General features: G+C 38.5%; 1 protein-coding gene across 1 annotated transcript in view; it reads left to right on the forward strand.

The window, feature by feature from the left end:
• Positions 1 to 19,755, forward strand: part of ACACA (acetyl-CoA carboxylase alpha) — a 220,053-nt gene that overhangs the window by 15,446 nt on the left and 184,852 nt on the right. Inside the window, 8 exon segments of the mRNA XM_081108776.1 lie at positions 1,972 to 2,057; positions 2,060 to 2,108; positions 6,730 to 6,862; positions 8,630 to 8,768; positions 13,709 to 13,818; positions 15,357 to 15,438; positions 17,111 to 17,209; positions 19,329 to 19,435. Coding sequence (XP_080964902.1) covers positions 1,972 to 2,057; positions 2,060 to 2,108; positions 6,730 to 6,862; positions 8,630 to 8,768; positions 13,709 to 13,818; positions 15,357 to 15,438; positions 17,111 to 17,209; positions 19,329 to 19,435 — 805 coding nt within the window.

Genomic DNA, 19,755 nt, shown 5'->3' on the forward strand with positions numbered 1-19,755 from the left:
CCTTGGACACTTTGTTTATGGTACATTAAAATGGGAATGGTTTGAATTTGGAGAAATGGATGAATGTGGCTTTTTATTTCATGTGTTAGAAGAATTGTGAGCAGCATCCATAAAAGATTAAAAGCTCTAGCTTTGTTTTTGGATCTGGGTGTGCTGTGTGTTTAGTTGTTTTAGAAAGATCCCTTTGGTGAAAGAACGCAGGAACTCTGTTACTGAGTGTGCCTCTTTGGTACATTTTCCTGATACAATAGAGTGCAAAATAGCCTGCTTTATTCTATACTCAATGCTTATTTGGTTTTTGAATGTTCAGGATATATAATAAAGGCAGAAAGTGATTCTCTTTTGAGAACTGCCTACATCTGGAGACACTCAGATGTGTGTGTAAAATTGAGTTCCTTCTACATCTGTTGTCACTATAATTGTTTTAAACAAAGGTGTCAGTGCTCTATTTTGAGATATATTTTTCTGAAGAGACATAGAAATAGGAAGAAGTAAACAACTAACTTTATCAGAGATTGGCATAGTATAGAAGGAATGATACAAAGTGGTACAGACCTGAACACAACCCAAGACATCCATTTTCTATTAGGGTGGATGGTCATGTTGAGTGGCCTGAGTGAGTCTTTTCAATATGGGGTCACCTGAATGTCTGAAGATTGAGGTTTGTCTTAATCACTTTATCTTCAGTTTTATTGTTCATCTTCTATCTGTACACCAGGTCATTTGTGTGTTCTGTTTTGAGTGTTGTTGTTTTTTTCTGGAACGTTGATAGGTTCTCAGCATAGTTGGCATCAGATTATTAACTATTTCTACCCAGCAATTTGGTGGGAATGTTTCCGTGGTCCATAAATCAGGTTAGATATGACTCTGGTGAATTATACCATTCCGGAGGACTTGCCTCAGGAAGTTGTGATTCTGTAGATTCTGTTAGAGTGTTACCTCCATTACAAGGCAGCAATGTCATGAGCATCTACCTAATTAAAAGCTAAAATAGGACTATATTACTGTAACATTCAGCCACTATTTATTTATTTGTGATTTGTCCATCTGTGGCAAATTTGCTTTCATAGCAATAGATGTGTCCAGTAGCCTTTCTAGGCAGGGTTTTTCTTAAACCAGCTAAACTCTGTGTTTAAAATATTTGTTTGGGCTCCTTTTTCCTTTCAAGGACTTTATCCACATCTCTATATCTCATTTGTACCAGCTTCATTCTTATTTTCAAGTTTTAGTGAATAACATCTTATTGTTTTTAAAAGTGTGTGTGTGTGTGTGTGTGTGTGTATCACTATTCTGGCCTGAAAATTAAAATTGTGGCTTCCACTTTAAACAGAATTCCCTACTAGTGGCAGGTTTTGTCCTTTGTACTTGGTTGTGTTTTTGTTGTTGTTGGTTTTTTTTGTTTTTTGTTTTTTGTTTTTTTACTGCTTGACCTGCTTTTCCCCTTTTTGCAGTTTGATAATCAGTATTATTTGTTTTGATTGGACCTCAGAAATTACTTACCTAGGCTGTGCTGTCTTCCTCCCTCTGGATTTCGTGACCCCATTATTTTCTTGGCTTAGTTGTCCTTGTAAACTTTTTCTTCTCTTTTGCCCTGGCCTTCCCTGTCATGTGCTCCTGGCAGCCAAGAGAGGCTGTGGAGCTTTTCTCTGGTGACCGGCAGAAGAAAGTGACCGTTGTTGAAACATGTTTGCTGCGGCTAACGCAGAGTTGCTAAGATCTATTTTCTAGTTACACAAACTTTTATGTTTCTTCCCCTATTCTCTCAATCCTTTTGGGAAGCCAGCTAATTCTAGGTGTGAGCCAAATGTAGGGAGGAAATAAAAAGGAGGAAAGGTAGGGAAATATGGAAATTGGGGACAAAGTGGACAAAAGGACTGTAGTTTGAGGCTATCAGGAATACTCTAGTTTGACTGAAGCAGGGCCAAGAAGTAGGCAGAAGGTACAGTATCTCTTGTCCTCCTGGGTTTTAAGCACCTGCAACAGGAGGATGAGCTGTGGCTTGTGTTTACAAAGCCGGCATCTGAAGAGGCAGCTTCCATTCCTTTGCTGTCGTGATATGGAGGTTCTGCAGAGGAAAATAAGGAGATGAGATATTATGTGCTTCAAAGGTAAGTTATAGGATGCTGTATTTAGGCACTATATACCTTTAAAAAACAGTAAGGTGTTGCAGTTAAGCCCTGAAATTGATGGGAAATTTGCTTTGATGATTTTTTTGTGTATCTCGAATAAACTGTGTGTTTTTTTAAAAAAGGAAATGAATAAAAACTCATATTTTATTCTGGACTTCTCAACCTGTATTTTACATTCAGAATTGAAACAAAGCTCCTGAGCCCATGTGTGATAATTGTAAACAGGCACTCCTGTGCAGATCTTGCTGTGCTGTTATTTTGGATCTCCCTCAGTCTGAGCCAAATTTGATCACTGTACTTGGCTGGTGTTTCAAAAGTAAAAGACTCTTCAACTATTGTGAAAACAGATATCGATTCTGTGTAGTGTGTCACGTCCCTGTTGAAGGTAGTGTTAAAGAAAACTTTTTTAGAATGTGTCTGTGGCACTAGGAAAGGTACCTGCTGCAGTTGTCCTGGCAGGTGACAGTGGGCAACCAGACTGGATTGTTCAGGCTCACTTACCTGGGATCTTTTCTTTCTGCTGTTAGAACTCAGGCTGAGGAGGAAATGAGTCAGGCCTTCTTAGCCTTCTTCAGGCCTCTTGCAGGTCTGTTCTCTTCAGCAGAGTTGACTTAAAAGGCTTGAATGATTTGCTTGATAACAGTATTTAAGGGTCCCTCTATTACCTTCTTTGCTTGTTTTTGCAAATCAAAATCTTGAGAGGATTATTTTGGAAAAAATAGTACATGAAAATTAAACTGGACTTTGGCAAAAGCAGAAAACATAAAAAAAAACTGAGTTGGGCCCTAGCTGGCTTGGCTCAGTGTATAGAGCGTCAGCCTGCGGACTGAAGGGTCCCAGGTTCGATTCCGGCCAAGGGCACATGCCTGGATTGCGGGCTTGGTCCCCAATGCGGGGCATGCAGGAGGCAACCAATCAATGATTCTCTCTCATCATTGATGTTTCTAACTCTCTCTCCTTCTCCCTTCCTCTCTGAAATCAATAAAAGTATATTTAAAAAAAACTGAGTTGGTAAAATTAGTCTTTAGAACAGTCATCATTTTCTTTTCTTTTTCATTTGACATCTTTCCACCCTTTGGGGGGAAGACCAAGAAAATTTCTACCGGGAGTCAAATAAAAAAAACTCATTTTATTTTTTAATTTTTATTTTTTATTGATTTCAGAGAGGAAGGGAGAGGGAGGGAGAGATAGAAACATCAATGATGAGAGTGAATCATTGATCGGCTGCCTCCTGCACACCCGCTACTGGGGATCGAGCCTGCAACCTGGGCATGTGCTCTTGACTGGAATTGAACCTGGGACCCTTCATAGGCCCATGCTGTATCCACTGAGCCAACTCTATCCACCTGGCCAGGGCAACAACTCATTTTATATATAACAACATTTATATGTATAACATTGTTTTGTTTTATATATGTAAAAATAAGCAAATATGTACATATATAAAGAAACCAAAGCCATATATATATATATATATATACATATACATATATATATATATATATATATATATATATATATAAATTAAATATATGGGTAAGTTTTATTTTGTTTTTCTGTGGTTAAATACAAAAGGTGATCTGTCCATTTCTTCCAAGATGCATACTTCCTAGAACAGTCTGTCTTCCAATTTGAACAATCTAGGGAATGCCCTTCTCTTCTGTATTGGATTCTGTTTCTTGAATTCCTTGTCTTCCTTTTTCTTGGGTTACTCATTTATTTACAAGAAACATTCTCTAATAGTGTCCCACAAAAAAGTAGATGAGAGGTGAAGATTATGAGATTCATCTTATTTCTAAACTATTGATTAAATCTTATAACCAATTCCTTTCCCACCTTTTTTATCAATATAGACTTTGCTTCCGTTTTTGTGTTATACTCAAGCAGCTCCTTATTAGTTCTAGGTTTATATCTTCTCTATTTCTTCACTCCTTCCCTAAATAAGTGAAAGTTGACCTTTGAGGAGTGTGCATGTGTTTAACTTTAGGTGTATAGAATTATATAATCATTGATTCATGACATATCATTATTCCATGTGTGGCCCTCTATTATTTATTTATTTGGTTAGCTGTTTGTTTGTTTTTAATAATGTAGGAAGGATTTGAAACCCACCACATTCTTTTGTTTAATTTTTAAAAGAAAGGCGGGTCCTTGGCCATCACCTACATTTAATTATATAATCTCTCCTCAACCCTTCTTCCTGCCTCCCCTACCCAGATAATCAATTTTCTTAATCACATGTCTTTTGTCTTTCTGTTTATATTGTCTTATTGTATCTATACATATCTCTGAAGAGTATGTGTATTTTAGTTGTTTTTAGCTTTATGATCTGTTTTTAATTTTATAATCTGTATGTAGTCAACTGTATATAATATATTTGGACTTCTTGTGTATTAATCATATATCAAGACACTTGACTAAGGTCTATGCTGGCAATGGCTGGAAAACCTGCTGCTCCTGGTACTGCCTTTAAGAGAATGCATCAATGGACATCCCAGGAATGTCAACTATTCTATTGCAGAATATTCTGTTTTCTATGTAAATTACCATATTCTAAAATAATGACAGTTCCTTCTTTTCAATTTTAATGCCTCTATTTTTTTTCATTTTACTGTACTTGTTAGGAAATCTAACATAGTTTTTTACATTTATGGGTTTTCTAAAATTAAGCCATCTTTGCATACCTGGGACAAACTCAAGCTGGTCATGGAGGAACATATTTGTTTTACTAATATTTGCCCATCCTTGCACTAATACCCTACTATTTAGTATATTTTGTTTAGGAATTTTGCATTTGTAGTCAGGAATAAAATGGACCTAGACTTTTATCTTCATGTAACATCTTTGTCTGGGTTTGGTATCAGTATTATTGTAGCTGGAGAGTTTTTACATCTTTTTTTATTGTCTGGAAGTTTGGTAGACTACTGCCCTTGAAAATTAGATGGAACTTGTCTTTGAAAATCATCTGGACCTGGTATTTTCTTTGTTGGACAATTTTAATCATACTCTTTTATTTTGAAAAGTTAAATTACTACAATGTCAAGGTTGGAGTATAGGAGAAAGGAAGGAAAAATAGGAATAGAAGAAAATATCTGTCTATTAGACAGTATATAAAGGACCTTATTTATATCTATTATCTCATTTAATCCTCAAAACACCCATTCAGAGTGTCTATCAATGTCAAGTCAAGAAAAGAGAAACTGCATTAGGTATTATAATAAAGACGACATTCATTAGTGAGAATTGGTTACTTGGGTGTTAGAAGAATAAAAGAACGAAAAAGGGATACTGAAGTAACCCAGAGTTAATACCTATAGAAAGCATTTACCACCCATAGACCTGGGAGGTCATAAAGGAAGAAGTAGGAGCTTGGAGGAGGGCCCTTGGGGGCTGGTGCTTAGACCACTGAAAGTAAGCTTTGAGTAGCTGGTGCTCAGATCCCTGAGGAGAAGACCTGGCCTGACGGGTGATTGATAGGCCCAGGCAGCGTACCCCAGAGGACGAGTAAGCATGGCAAGGCAGTATTGACTGTCAGGAACCACAACCTCCTGCTCCTGGTACCTCTAAGAGAATACATCAAGGCTTTCCCAGGAATGTCAAAAGATGCTAGAAGCTAGAGTTTACTTTCTGTTACTATGGAGCAATTCTGGTAATAGCTGGAAAACACAAAAGAAGTCTCTTTTTTACCCCTCTGTTTTCCCATTGGCAGAATTGAACAATTTTGCAGAGGCTTAGCCCTATTTTCACAGTGCAGAGCATAAAAGAGTGGACTTGGAGCTGAGGGACAATAGGTAAATAACTGGAACTGTAAATACTATGCATATTTTATAAAGAGAAAACTGAAGCTGAGCAAGGTTAAATTATTTGCGAAAACTCATTGGAGCTATTTAGCGGACAGATCTGGAATTTAAAACCAGGTCTGTGCAGTTTCAACAACTATATTTTATCTAATCTAAAACACCATTAATTGTTACAGGCACCACTGAGGAGAAAAATACTGTCGACTAAATAAATCATACAATTGGTTGTAAGATACATATCAATTTCAGAGATTTTTTTTTTTTTAAAAGAGGAACATCTTAAAATCGATGAAATATGGTATGTTATGCTGCCTTGTAAAGAATTTGATTTTGAAACATATATGGGATACACCAGTAAGACATTTAGTAAGCAATTAAAAATGTGGAGGTAACGCTCATAAGAAAGATGGAGGGTAGAGAAACAGAGGTGAAGGTCATCTGTATGCCAGAATCATGATCCAGAAACAGCCTTGCTAATTGTATTTTTAGTTTTAACAGTTGAGTCTGCTATTTCTACCATTTCATTTCATTCCAACCATTGCCTATCTCTTTGTGATGGCACTGTTGGTAAACCTTAATATTATTTTTTTACTATTCAGGAACAGTTATTTTTTGCTTAGATTTCCACAAGCAAAGCATTTTTTCCTCCATTTAAAAAGTATGTGGTCTCCCAGCATGCAGTCTTCACAAGGGTATAGTTGGAGGTACTGTTGTAAGAAGTGAAAAGCAGGTCTCCATGGGAGATAGATGGTGTGAAGAAATCCTATTGACAGACGTTCATGGCTTCTTTATTTTTATAGGCCCAGCATGTCTGGCTTGCATCTAGTAAAGCAAGGTCGAGACCGAAAGAAAATAGACTCACAGCGAGATTTCACTGTAGCTTCTCCGGCAGAATTTGTTACTCGCTTTGGGGGCAATAAAGTGATTGAGAAGGTAAGTTGTAACCTGCTAACGTATTTTTCCAAAGTATATGAGATTTAATGCCTAGATTTGTTGTCTAGATTTGCTCAAAACTGATAATTTAGACTTTCAGAGACCTTGCCTCTTCATGTGAAGTTATCCTTTCTACCTCCCTAGCATCCTATTAAATAATTTTCTGTAATATGTATTAACCACTGATAATTTAGTCACAGCTAATACGATGTTGAAGCAGTGCTCATCAAGTTCTTTTTAAAAGATCTTGTGATTTTACAGGGTTGGGCTGCATTGATCTGAGAGGCTAGGAGAAATCAGTTAACTTGTGGGGTGGTGGTGAGGAGATAATGTCATAGCATTGGGTTTGGAGCTAAGGAAGTAGAGACTTTCAGAAGAGAAAGTTTAAACAGTTTGATACACTGATTGGCTTCCACCACGTATTGGAGATGTTTAGAGGGAACACACCATGTGAAATACTTAGAGATTACAAGTATTTTTAAATATTAACTCTGTGTCACTTTTATCTAAATCATGTCAGAGCTGAGAGAATGACTTGGTTGGAATAGTTCATAGTGATTAAATGATTAAAGGATGGGGACCTACATTCCCACTCCTAAAAGTATTACTTCAGCGGTGTCCTTCTGTTAGTCTTCCAATAAAGATAGATTATATGTCTCCTAGCCTGTGTTATCCTTGGAGGCATGATTGCAAGTCGGGTAATGAAAGGTTTGTTACAGAGAAGTCTCAGGATCCTTGATTCTTCTCTTTTTCTTGTGACCATTCTGAGGCAGGCTCTATAGTTCTAAGGCATTTGGGGTTCGGCATTTTGGAGAGAGGTGGTGGTTGGTTCCAGGTTCTTATACATTTTCAGGGTCCTCTGCCTTATTTTACTACAACAAAGAATAGTGCATGACACTCACTGTTTGGTTTTCCTCCATCCTTATTTATAACACACCATCTCTCTTAAGTTTCTTTTCCCTAGTAATTGGTTTAGTAAAATTTCACAGACTCACAAGATTTGAGTAATTGTGATTTTTTTTTCCTTCAAGAAATGAAATTATGGGCCTAGCCGGTGTGGGTCAGTGGTTAGAGCATCGGCCTGTGTACTGAAGTGCACTAGGTTCTATTCCCGGTCAAGGGCACATACCTGGGTTGATGTTTTTCTCTTGCTATCTGTCCCCCTTCCACCCTCCTTTTCTTCTAATCTCCCTCCCTCCCTCCCTTCCACTCTCTCTAAAAATCAATGGAAAAAATATCCTCAGGTGAGGGTTAAAAAAAAAAGAGAGAAATGAAGTTATGCACTGACCAGGTGGCTCAGTTGGTTGAGTTTCATCCTGTGCACTGAAGGGTCACCAGTTCAACTCCTCGTCAGGGCACATGCCCAGGTTGTGGGGTTGTCAATCCCCAGTCAGGGTGCATACAGGCGGCAACTGATTGATGTTTTTCAGTCACATCGATGTTTCTCTCCCTAACCATCCTCTCTCTCTAAAAATCAATTTAAAAAAAAAAGCATATCCTTGGGTGAGGATTTTTTAAAAGAAGGAAGCTAGAAAGGAATAAGGTTGAATCAGGCACATATTGAAGTATTTCCTTAGCCAACATTTTAAAATATCCCTTGGTCATGTGGGAGCTAGTTCTTAACTCCCTAGACCAGGAATACAAATTCCTATTGAAAATCTGCCTTTTCAAAATAAGATAGATCTACAAAAAGTGTCTCACCTCTTTCTTTCCATCATTGCTTGCTTTTTCTATTTTTCTCCAATTCCCATCCCCTAACTCTCCCAGGTTCTTATTGCCAACAATGGCATTGCAGCAGTGAAATGCATGCGGTCTATCCGTCGGTGGTCCTACGAGATGTTTCGAAATGAACGTGCAATCCGATTTGTTGTCATGGTCACACCTGAAGACCTTAAAGCCAATGCAGGTGAGTTATTTGCATTAAGAAAGCATCACTCTAGAGCAGTGGTTCTCAACCTTGGCTGCACATTAGAATCACCTGGGAATCTTTTTAAAATCCTGATTTCTGGGCCTCATCCTCCGGAAATTCTGTTTCTTTGTTATGGGGTGAGGCCACATTGACTAGCACAGCCTGTAAATAGGAGAATAGTAACTTAGGGGGAATCTCAAACTGAACGATGATCTTTTAAAGAGTGTTAATAATAAGCATATACAAGTGATTGTGCTATATTTAACCTCAACACAGACCCTTGTGTTCTAGGTAAAAATAGGTGGAAATTGAACAAAAGTGTTCATTTGGGTTTTCAGGTGTATGCCTTTTCAGTGTCAAGTATTTGCTAAGCCACATACTTTAACACGTGTAAGAGGAAAGGTTCGGAAGGAAATACTATTTCCCTTATGAGCCACAGTGAATTTTTTCCCTTTCTTCTGAGGGAGAGCCCTCTTGAGACCCAAGTTGTTTTCACTCTGCAAGCTCTTCTGCACATTCTCTCTACTTAGTAGGTCCTCCAGCTGAAAGATGTTGGGATAGCTGAGAGGTTGTGGCTTTCCTCTCCATGCTTTTCATCACTAAAGCATAATCTCTAAGTTAGAGTACTCACAGATAACAGCTTTTTAAATAGCTATCTTTTAAAAACCATTTTGTTTTGTATATGTTCTCTCTATATTGAGACAATGATGTTAAGGCTATGCCTAAGGAGTAAGGGGTATTATGTACCTTATTTAGAAACAGAGAAGGCACCAATTTTTTGGAAATCTGATGTTATGTGAAAACATGTAGATTGACCCTTTAACATCTCTGAACCACAATTTTTAAAACTATAAAAGAAGGATCATAATGTCTAGTTCACAGTAAAGATGAAATTGTCTATCATAAATGTCAATTACCTTGCGTTATTTCTTTTCCTTCATCTAGTTCTATCTAGTGCTCCCATTAATTCATTTATTTGTATTCAGTAAACATAGGGACCTACAGTTGGATAAGATGTGATCTGGCTCTAGGAAACAAATAATTTCAGTACTTTGAGGTCAAAGCTATAATATAAATATGCATAATGTATTATGAGAACATAGAAATGAGATATCTTAACTCTGCCCCATGCTCTTGGGGGCAGGGCTAAGATAAAGCTTTCTGAAGAGGTTATGCCTATTCAAAATTGAGTAAGAATTAATGAAGCAATTAGGGAGAAGACAAAAGTGTTTCAGGATGAAAGAACAGTATAGGCAAATGTTTGAAGGTGTGACACAGTCATTTTCTGGAAATTATAGGTGGCTTGTTAAATTACAAAATCTGATCTAGTATTCGTCAAGAAGGGTCTTGTTTTTCATCATCAAGGGCATAGACTTTATCTTTTTAGGGATGAGTGTGTGTGTGTGTGTGTTGAACATTAAAGAATGTGTATTTAAATAGATTAGTTTTTGATGATTCAAAAGTAGAAGAGTATAATGAACCCCTTTCCATCTGTCTGTCATCCGGCATCAATAATTATCAACAGCCAGTCTTGTTTCATCTATACTTTCACCTTCTCCCTCTTCCACACAATCTTTGAAGCAAATCCTAGACATGATTTTGTGTGTAAATATTTTAGTATATATCTCTAAAAGATAGATACAGTTTTAAAAACATGAATAATTAGATGATTCAGGAAGCATCTGGGAAGATCCGTTTGTGGAAGGCAATACTAAAGGATATGACAAGGCTGAGACTAGAGAAGAACAGGATGGTTTAGAGAGCTTTAGGAGGCAAAATTGACAAGATTTGGTGGTTGAATGAAGAGTTAATGATTATTGTTGGATTTCTAATTTGGTTGACTAGGCAGGTACTAGTACCATCAAGTAGGGCAAAATAATAGATGATGTAGCAAGAAGGGTAAGGTGTTTTGTTTTGTTTTAATATGTTTTATTGATTTTTCACAGAGAGGAAGAAAGAGGGATAGAGAGTTAGAAACATCGATTAGAGAGAAATATCAATCAGCTGCCTCCTGCACACACCCCACTGGGGATGTGCCCGCAACCAAGGTACATGCCCTTGACCGGAATCGAACCTGGGACCCTTCAGTCTGCAGGCCGACGCTTTGTCCACTGAGCCGAACCAGTTAGGGCAAGAGTAAGGTTTTTGGGGGGACAGATTAGGTTTGGAGTACTTGTGGTACAAGTAGACTCTATAAATTCTACAATAAATGGAATATATCCTTCTAAAACTTAGAAATAATAACAGCCAGAGATTAAGAGTTTACATTATTAGTTAACACTACTCCCTGAAAGAACAGATAGAAAATAAAGAGAAGAGGGCTAAGGATGAAACTTTATGGAAGGGTAGGATATAGGATAGATGCAGGAAGGTAGGTCCATAAACAATACTGAGAAGAAATGATCAGAGAGATGGGAGAAGCAGAAGAGAAAAGCAAAAAGAAAGAATTTCATTAAGAAGGGTCAAATGTGTCAGCAGTTCAATAAAGTAGGAAGAGAAATCTGTCCAGCAATTATGAAACCATTGATATTTGCAAGAATAGTTTTAGTAGAACAATATGAGTATGCAAACTAATACAGAATTTTAAGTAATGAATGGGAAGTGACATGGAGATAGCCAATGTAGACATGTTTTTTAAGAATTTGAATGAGAACGGAAGAAGAAAAGGCAGAAACTAAAGAGAAATTCAGGGTCAAGGGAGGATTTTAATTTTTCTGAATTGAAAGAGACTTGGGAATATTTATAGTCTAAGAAGAAGAAATCAAAGAGGGAGGGGGTACAAGTCTACAAGAGACCTAGAGGAGGTGGGAGAGGATTGGATCAAGAACACAAGAACAAAAGTATTCATATCTTTTGACCAAGAAATTGTATTTTCTTGTATTTATTCTGAGGAACAAAAATCAGTAATATGTGCAAATATATTTGTATAAGGATAGTCATTATTAAAATAATCAGAAACTTGGAGTAACTTAAGTGTCCACCATCAGTGGATAAGTAAAATGTGCTACACTAATTCTATGAAATATCATACAGCCATTAAAAAATAGCATTAATTGGTCTGAGAATGCGTTCTGTTAAATTGCTGTATTATTTATCTATTATTGTGTAACAATATTCCCACAAACTCAAAACAACTGACATTTATTATCTGAAGGTCAGGGTACAGCTGAGCTGGGTCTTCTGCTTCAGGTTATCACAAAGCTGCAGTCATTTGTCAGTTGGGGTTGCAGTTTCATCTGAGGCTCAACTTTGGATGGATCTGCTTTCAAGCTCACATGGTTGTTGGCAGCATTCAGTTTTCTGTGGGTTCCCACACTTGGGGCCTGAATGGTTAGCTGGTTATTGGCTAGAGGCTACTCTCGGCTCCTTGTCACGTGGCTTCTACCTCAAAGCCAGCAAGGGAGAGTATTAAATTTGGTTACATTCATATGTAATATTATCGTGGAAATGACATCTCATATTTACCATATTTTCTTGGCCAGAAGCAAGTCACACCCAAGGAGAGTGGATTACTTAAAACATGAATAACTGGAGACTGGGATCATAGTGGCAGACATTTAAGTGTCTATTCATCACAATTTCCAAGAAGAACATTGGCCATAAGGAGATTGATAGTGTGATATAATAATAGGAAAAAAGTACATTGTGTATAGTCAAAAAAAAGAAGAAAAAAAAGAAAGATATAATACCAAAACAATAATACTAGTTATCTGTGGGAGTGAAATTTTGGGGTGTTTTTTATATCTATTTATGTTCCTGCTTTTTCCAACCTTTTTTACTTAGAGTTTATATAATTTTTTGCTTTCTTTAAAAGTTATTTAAGAAATAGAACTCTAGAAAGGATTATAATATCAGTGGTGTTAAATTAAGGCATTAGTATTTTTTAAAATATATTTTTATTGATTTCAGAGAGGAAGAGAGAGGGAGAGAGAGATGGAAATGGCAATTATGGGAGAAGATCATTGACTGGCTGCCTCGTGCATGCCCCCTACTGGGCATTGAGCCCACAATCTGGGCATGTGCCCTGAGTTGGAATCAAACTGTGACCTCCTAGTTCATGGGTTGACACTCAACCATTTAGCCACACTGGCTGGGTAAGAATTTTTTTTAAAAGGACTTAAAGCCTTTAAAAGTTAAGAACAAGATATAAGAAAAGTTAATATATATGTTGGAAATGGACCTTGAGCAAGTTATTTAACTACTCCAGACCATAATTTCCTATAAACTGGGTGTTGTATTACCTATCATATGTTGACTTAAATGAAATATATATGTAAAGTGCTTATTAGTGCAGTCCTACACATTGTAGCTTCTCTGCTACAGTTGTTGCCAGAATAGGAAGAGAGAGACATCAGGTGACAAATTTAAATGGGAATACTGAGCAAAACAAGTAATGTGAGGTAAAGAAGTTTCTTTTTAAAGTGTCTTTCAAATATCTATTATTGCTAACATTCCAGATAAACCCTTTTTAAACACCTAGGAGACTCCTGTATCTACCCTTTCCTGTTTAGCCAGTCTACAAACCCTACAGACTCTCCCCTCTGTCCCCATTCTGTCTTAGTTCTACATCAAGAAAAGGGCTTTCTCAGAATAAGGGTGTTAAGACTATGACTTTTTCCCATAATAGAATAATTGTACATGGGCCTCTAAGTCACAGACACATTATTTTTGATATAGGGGTCGTGAAGACCCTTCCAGAAAGGTCACATAGTGAAATGTTTGAGAACTGCTGTTTTACTGTAAGCTTCCTAAATATGAGATTAGTGCATATTAGTGACTTAATAAAGTCAGAGCCTTCAAATAAATGGTCTTGGAAATTACCCCATTAATGCAGTTTGTTCTATGGTTACTTATGATGGTCCTTTACATAGTCTTGCTTTGTGTAATATTTCAGAAACTAAAGCATGTATTCTCTATTAATTTGCTTACATTTTCAGAGTACATTAAGATGGCAGATCACTATGTACCAGTGCCAGGGGGACCAAACAACAACAACTATGCAAATGTTGAATTAATTCTTGATATTGCTAAAAGGATCCCAGTTCAAGTAAGAGATGCCAGTGTATCCTTTAAAGCCAAATTTATGTGTTCATTGCAGCATTATTTACAATAGTCAAGATATGGAAGCAACCTAATTGTCCATCAATAGACGAATGGATAAAGAAGTGGTGCATGTATACAATGGAATATTACTCAGCCATAAAAAGAGTGAAATCTTGCAATTTGTGACAACATAGATAGACTAAGAGGGCATTATGCTAAGTAAATAAGTAAGACAGAGAAAGATAATTACCAAATAAAACTGAAACAAACTCACAAATACAGAGAACATTTTGATGATTGCCAGATGGGATGGGGGTTGGCACATTGGTGAAAAAGGAGAAGGGATTAAGATGTACAAATGCCAATTATAAAAACAGTCATGGGGATGTAAAGTACAGCAATGGGGAATATAGTCAATAGTCAATAATATTGTAATAACTGTTGTCAAGCAGATACTAGATTTACAAGGTGATCACTTCAGAAGTTATATAAATATATAATCATCTGAAACTAATACAATATTGTATATCAGTTGTATTTGAAAATTTTTTTAATTTGAAAAAAAGGGAAAAATGTTTCCACTTTAAAGATATTATTCAGATTCAGCACTATAGTTCACATATGAACTAATATTTACAATTGCCAAAGAAAACTATTGCATATTATAGTTTACGATGTTTCACTGTTTTGATAAACACAAAATCTGTAAGTGGTCACAGAAAACAATAACAACAGATTTAGTGATTTTACAGTTAGGCACAAAGGGATGCCCAAAAAAGAACTTTTAATTTTATAGAACGCATCTTTGTTGAAAATTTATAAATGCCTTCATGTGAAATATAACCAACAAGGAAAGGAAAGATGGAAAGATGCACTTAGTCTAAGTAAACCAACTACAAACAGTTTTGTAAGGGTTTCCTCCCCCCCCCCCCGAAATTATTTATTCTATCCATTTCATGTTCAAACCATTTCCAATGGAATATTCTTATCCCAGAATATGATGCTGTATTTCCACTGAAATATTCTTAGCTCAGAATATGATGGTGTAGAAGTAGCTTATTCCTTCCCTATCACTTGTATGAAGAAGTTTAGGATAAATGTTTTAAAGCCCAAAAAGAAAAAAAAGCTCATGATTTATAGGGAATTATAACCACTAGATATAAAGGTTGAGTTGTGTGGCCAAAGTAATTGAATCTGTGAAGGAGAACTAATATTTCTATAGAACCTAGAAAAGCCTCTATAGAGTCTAGTTGAAAGGCTATGAATTGAATTTCCTAAAGAGCAACAAGACTAGCTGGATCTTAATATCAATGTCAACTTAGATTTGACTTATTCAGAGGTTTTGCCACAATGGACTGCTTATTTTTCTGTAAGAAGTTTGCCAAGAATAAAGCATAGAAGCTGAATTAAGTATTAGACTGCTGTGGAGATATTGTACCTCATGGAGTAGGGCCCAATCTTAGTAGAGAATAATACAGTTATCATGTTTTTCTTTCTTTTAATATGAATTTTAAGAATGAACCATATTGTATTCCCTTGTAGGCAGTATGGGCTGGCTGGGGTCATGCTTCTGAGAATCCCAAGCTCCCAGAACTTCTTTTAAAAAATGGCATCGCCTTCATGGGTAAGTCTTTCTGACATACTGTTTCTGTCTTTCTGTTCCTCTCTGTCAGTTTTGCCCATATTCTACTCTATATTCTGCTTTTCTGTTTAGCATTCTCTTATTTTTCATCAGTCAGCAACTCTCAGAGTAACCTCTTTATTATTTTGTTTTCCCTTCCTCGCTTCTTATTACCCTGCTTATGTCTCCGCATCTTGGTTTGTTTTCTGTCCCTAGGTTCTTTTCCATGAGATGTGGAGGAGGCTCTGATTTCCAAAACCCTGGTTTTAAGAATGTTGCCATTAACCTAAGAAAAGATATGGAAAACATATTTTTATATAGCAAAGATAATTGAATACTTAAGGATACCTTAGCAGTGTACCCTTAAATATGAATCAGCCCCTTCACATTTAAGCATATAGATTATACTAGGGGCCCAGTGCACCTTGAAAGGAACTCTGGGCCGCAAGGCTGTGGTGGACACAGGGGCGGGTCTTGGCCCATCCTTCCCGCCCCCGCCTGGCACCTCCTGCTGCGGCCCCAGTTCCCTGTCTGCCCCCCCAGTTCCCTGTCTGCCGGCAGCCTTGCTCCCACCACTACCACTCCCACACGCTGATGGCGCCGGCCTGCTCCCATCTGCTAACGGCACAGAGTGATTGGGGCTGGTGCCAGCAGCAGGTGCAAGTGGGGCTGGTGCGAGCTGCGGCTCTGGCACCGGCTGCAGGTATAAGCGGGGCTGTCACCAGCAGCAGGTGGGAGAGGTGGCTGCTGGCCCAATTGCCCCTCAGGAGCAGGAAGAGGTAGGTGATCAGGCAGCCACTGCTCGTACCCACTGAGGGTGCCAAGTGATCGGGGCCAGCGCCAGGCGCTGGCAGCGGGTGTGAGTGGTAGACTCTGGCGTCAGCTGTGGGTTCGAGCATCGGGTGGGATTGTAGCGTGCAGGAGCAAAGAATTTTCAGTAACCACCAGAGGCTTGCCCCGATGACAGCGACCGGCACCCCACCTTGGTCTGGCACCCCCGCTCATCTGCTCCACCATCCCGCCACAGCCGACGCCTGCTCTGTTCCGCGTGTGCCCCCTGGTGGTCAGCACACCTCATAGCGACCAGTTGTTCGGTTATTCTGCCATTTGGTCTATTTGCATAGTAGGGTTTTATGTATATATATATTCCTGCGAGCTGTCTTCTGTCTTTTCTGCTCTCCTGTGGCAGAGAGAGAAATAGAGGTTATATGGCTCAAAGTATTTCTTTCTCTGTCTCAGAGACATTCCACAATGATGAGTATGCTTTGTAAACCCTATTAAAGTTAAATCTTCCTTTTTTGGTTATCCTAAGACCAAGAAAGGAATAATATATATATTTCAGACTTGAACACCAAAACTTAATGTAGGATATTGGTTAAAAAAAAAAGACTTTATTAAGCTGGTAAAGTTGAATCATAAAGAATAATAAAATGAGAGATTGGTCAGGAATTTAGCATATACAGCTCTCATTGTATATTTAAAGCTTACTACATCAAGATCTATAAAGTGTACAAAGATGAGTTAAAACATAGTAATCCCCTTAATCAAGTTTATGATCTCCATGATATGTAGGGGAGACAAGAAAAATACCAAAATAATTTTATAGAAGACATATATGTGATAGAAATGAGGCCAAAATGTTATAGTCAAGCTCTTTTCTTGTTTTATTTTTTAGGTCCTCCAAGCCAGGCCATGTGGGCTTTGGGGGATAAGATTGCATCTTCCATAGTGGCACAAACTGCAGGCATCCCAACTCTTCCCTGGAGTGGCAGTGGTAAGAAACTTTCTTGTTTGTGTCTTGAAGTGCAAAAACGTTCATTCAGTAGGGTATTTGGGACTGTGGCTTAGGGCTTAAGTTTATTTGAAATGTTGGGATACTTGATAAATAGAATCCAGACTGATAATGGTATCTTGTATCTCCACACTTAGTTAATACACCTGTGATTTTATCATGTCTTAGGAATATAAATTTTGTACCAGGTATACTAGATGCTAAACTAGTATTTGAGCGATCTTGGGATTTAATTTGGAGAAACTCTGGGAGAACTCATGGTTCTGTGGATTCAGATAATCTCTGGGTAGGCTAGAATATTTCTCAGAGATGGGCTTTGTAGGCAGAATTAGGCTGTTGAACTGGCCTGGGAAGTGACCTGGATCACTAAGAACACTCAAACCCACCTCTCAAATATTTGCCTACCAGTAGGTTTGTTTATTTTGTTTTTTTTATGTCAGCCCACAATGTATTGATGATTTGCTTTTCCTGTTTAATACCATTTAACCCCTCAGTTGCCTTTGATATAGAAAATGAGGTCAATAGTCAACTTTTCTTCCAGGCATGTAGAAGGATAAAATTTTTCTAAAAATGATTTATTCTTTATAAAAAAAAAAAATATTTTCATTTATTTCAGAGAGGAAGGGAGAGGGAGAGAGAGAGAGAAACATCAATGATGAGAGAGAATCATTGATTGGCTGCCTCCTGCACACCCCCTTTTGGGGATTGAGCCCGCAACCCTGGCATGTGCCCTTGACCACAATTGAACCTGGGACCCTTCAGTCCATAGGCTGATGCTCTATCCACTGAGCTAAACCAACTGGGGCTAAAAAGGATTTATTCTTGACAAATTCCTCAGAGTGCCATCCTGTCTAATAAAGATGGAATATGCAAATTGACCATCACACCATCCCAAAGATGGCGGCGCCCATAGCCACAAGATGGCAGCGCCCAGTCCCCTCAGCCCTGCTAGAGTCCCCCAGTTCTTTCAGCCCCGCTGGGGGTGGCAGGCCCGCAGTGCGGCCGGCCGCTCCTTGCTCCTGCCGCCAGAATCCCAAAGCTCTTTTAGCCCAGCCTAGAGGTGGGGGATGTGGGGAAGGGGGTGGCAGGCACACAGTGCGGCCAGACCCGCCCTCAGCCGCCCAGGACTGGCCCAAGGTGCAGGCAAGCCTTGGATGTTGGCTGCCCAGTGCCCTGGGCTGCTTGAGGCTCAGGTAACCACGCTGATTGAGGCTTGCACTGCTGGCGGTGTAAGCAGCAGAGGTGTGATGGGGGCGTCGCCTTCCCCTCATGGCTGGGTTGCCTCCCGCCCCTGAGGGCTCCCAGACTGTGAGAGGGGGCAGGTCGGGCTGAGGGACCCCCGCCTCCAGTGCATGAATTTTCATGCAGTGGGCCTCTAGTGTGAATTATAATAGCTGATAAGAATATGAACTTCCCTTTTTTTAGTACTCAAGCACAGGGGCCAGATATACACTAAAATCTCTTCCAAATGGGAGTGACCATTGTGTTGAGGCTGAGCAGATTTGAACTCTTGTTACTCTAGCTTTCCAGGGGATTGCAATATCCTCTCTAGACCTGCTGGGTCAAACAGTTTAAAATAAAAAGTTGAATCTGTTCTTGTTTGAATGGAGAAGCTATAGCATTCCCCTTGTGGCTAAGTACAGGGACATTCAGGGAGCATGGAATCATGACTCTGCTGAGGCCAATAAAACTGCCATTTCCATTTCTAAGGGCTCATAAAGATTGAATTATTTCCCAGACCTCTGGCCCTGGAGCAGGCCTGAACACACAAATCGAAGGTATTTTGCCTGCTGCATTGCTGTGAGAAGCCTGACATGCTTTTTTTTCTTTCTTTTTCCTTGTATGTCCTTGTATTTTTATACGTTGCTTCCTGTTAGCTCTCCTGGATTTTTCCAGTGTAAGATCCTGCTTACACTGGAAACCCAAGTTGCCAGGTCCTGCTATAGGTAAATACCGTTAACTCAAGGACTGATCAGGGTTTTTTGGCATCCTTCTATCTCCCATCTACCCCCAATGTGAGATCATTTTAAAGAAGGTATAAGAGAAAATTGACAAGAACAGAAGCTCTTATAGCTGCATTAAGTCACTGTTGTTATTGCAGGTCTTCATGTGGACTGGCAAGAAAATGATTTTTCAAAACGTATCTTAAATGTTCCCCAAGAACTCTATGAAAAAGGCTATGTGAAGGATGTGGATGATGGGCTAAAGGTAGGTTTTTAACTCTAGGAAGTGATGTATTTCAACCGACCAATTATATCAGAAATATCGTGATCTGGAGCCTGGTTCATGATATAGACTCATGATGGCATTAGGTTTGTAAGATCAGGAGGTATAGTTTATAGAGTGAAGAAGAGACCTACATATAACAAAAAACAACTTAAATTAGTTTTGAAGCAATTCTCTCACTTGGAACACTTCTTAGGTGGTCAGATCAGTTAGTGTGTGTGTGTGGGAGAGGAGGGGCAACAAATAATACACTTTGTCCCTGCTTGAGTTCAGAACCAAGAAGCCAGGCAGATAGAGATCAA

Source organism: Myotis nattereri (genome assembly GCF_964212035.1).
Source record: "Myotis nattereri genome assembly, chromosome: 16".
Classification (NCBI taxonomy): domain Eukaryota; kingdom Metazoa; phylum Chordata; class Mammalia; order Chiroptera; family Vespertilionidae; genus Myotis; species Myotis nattereri.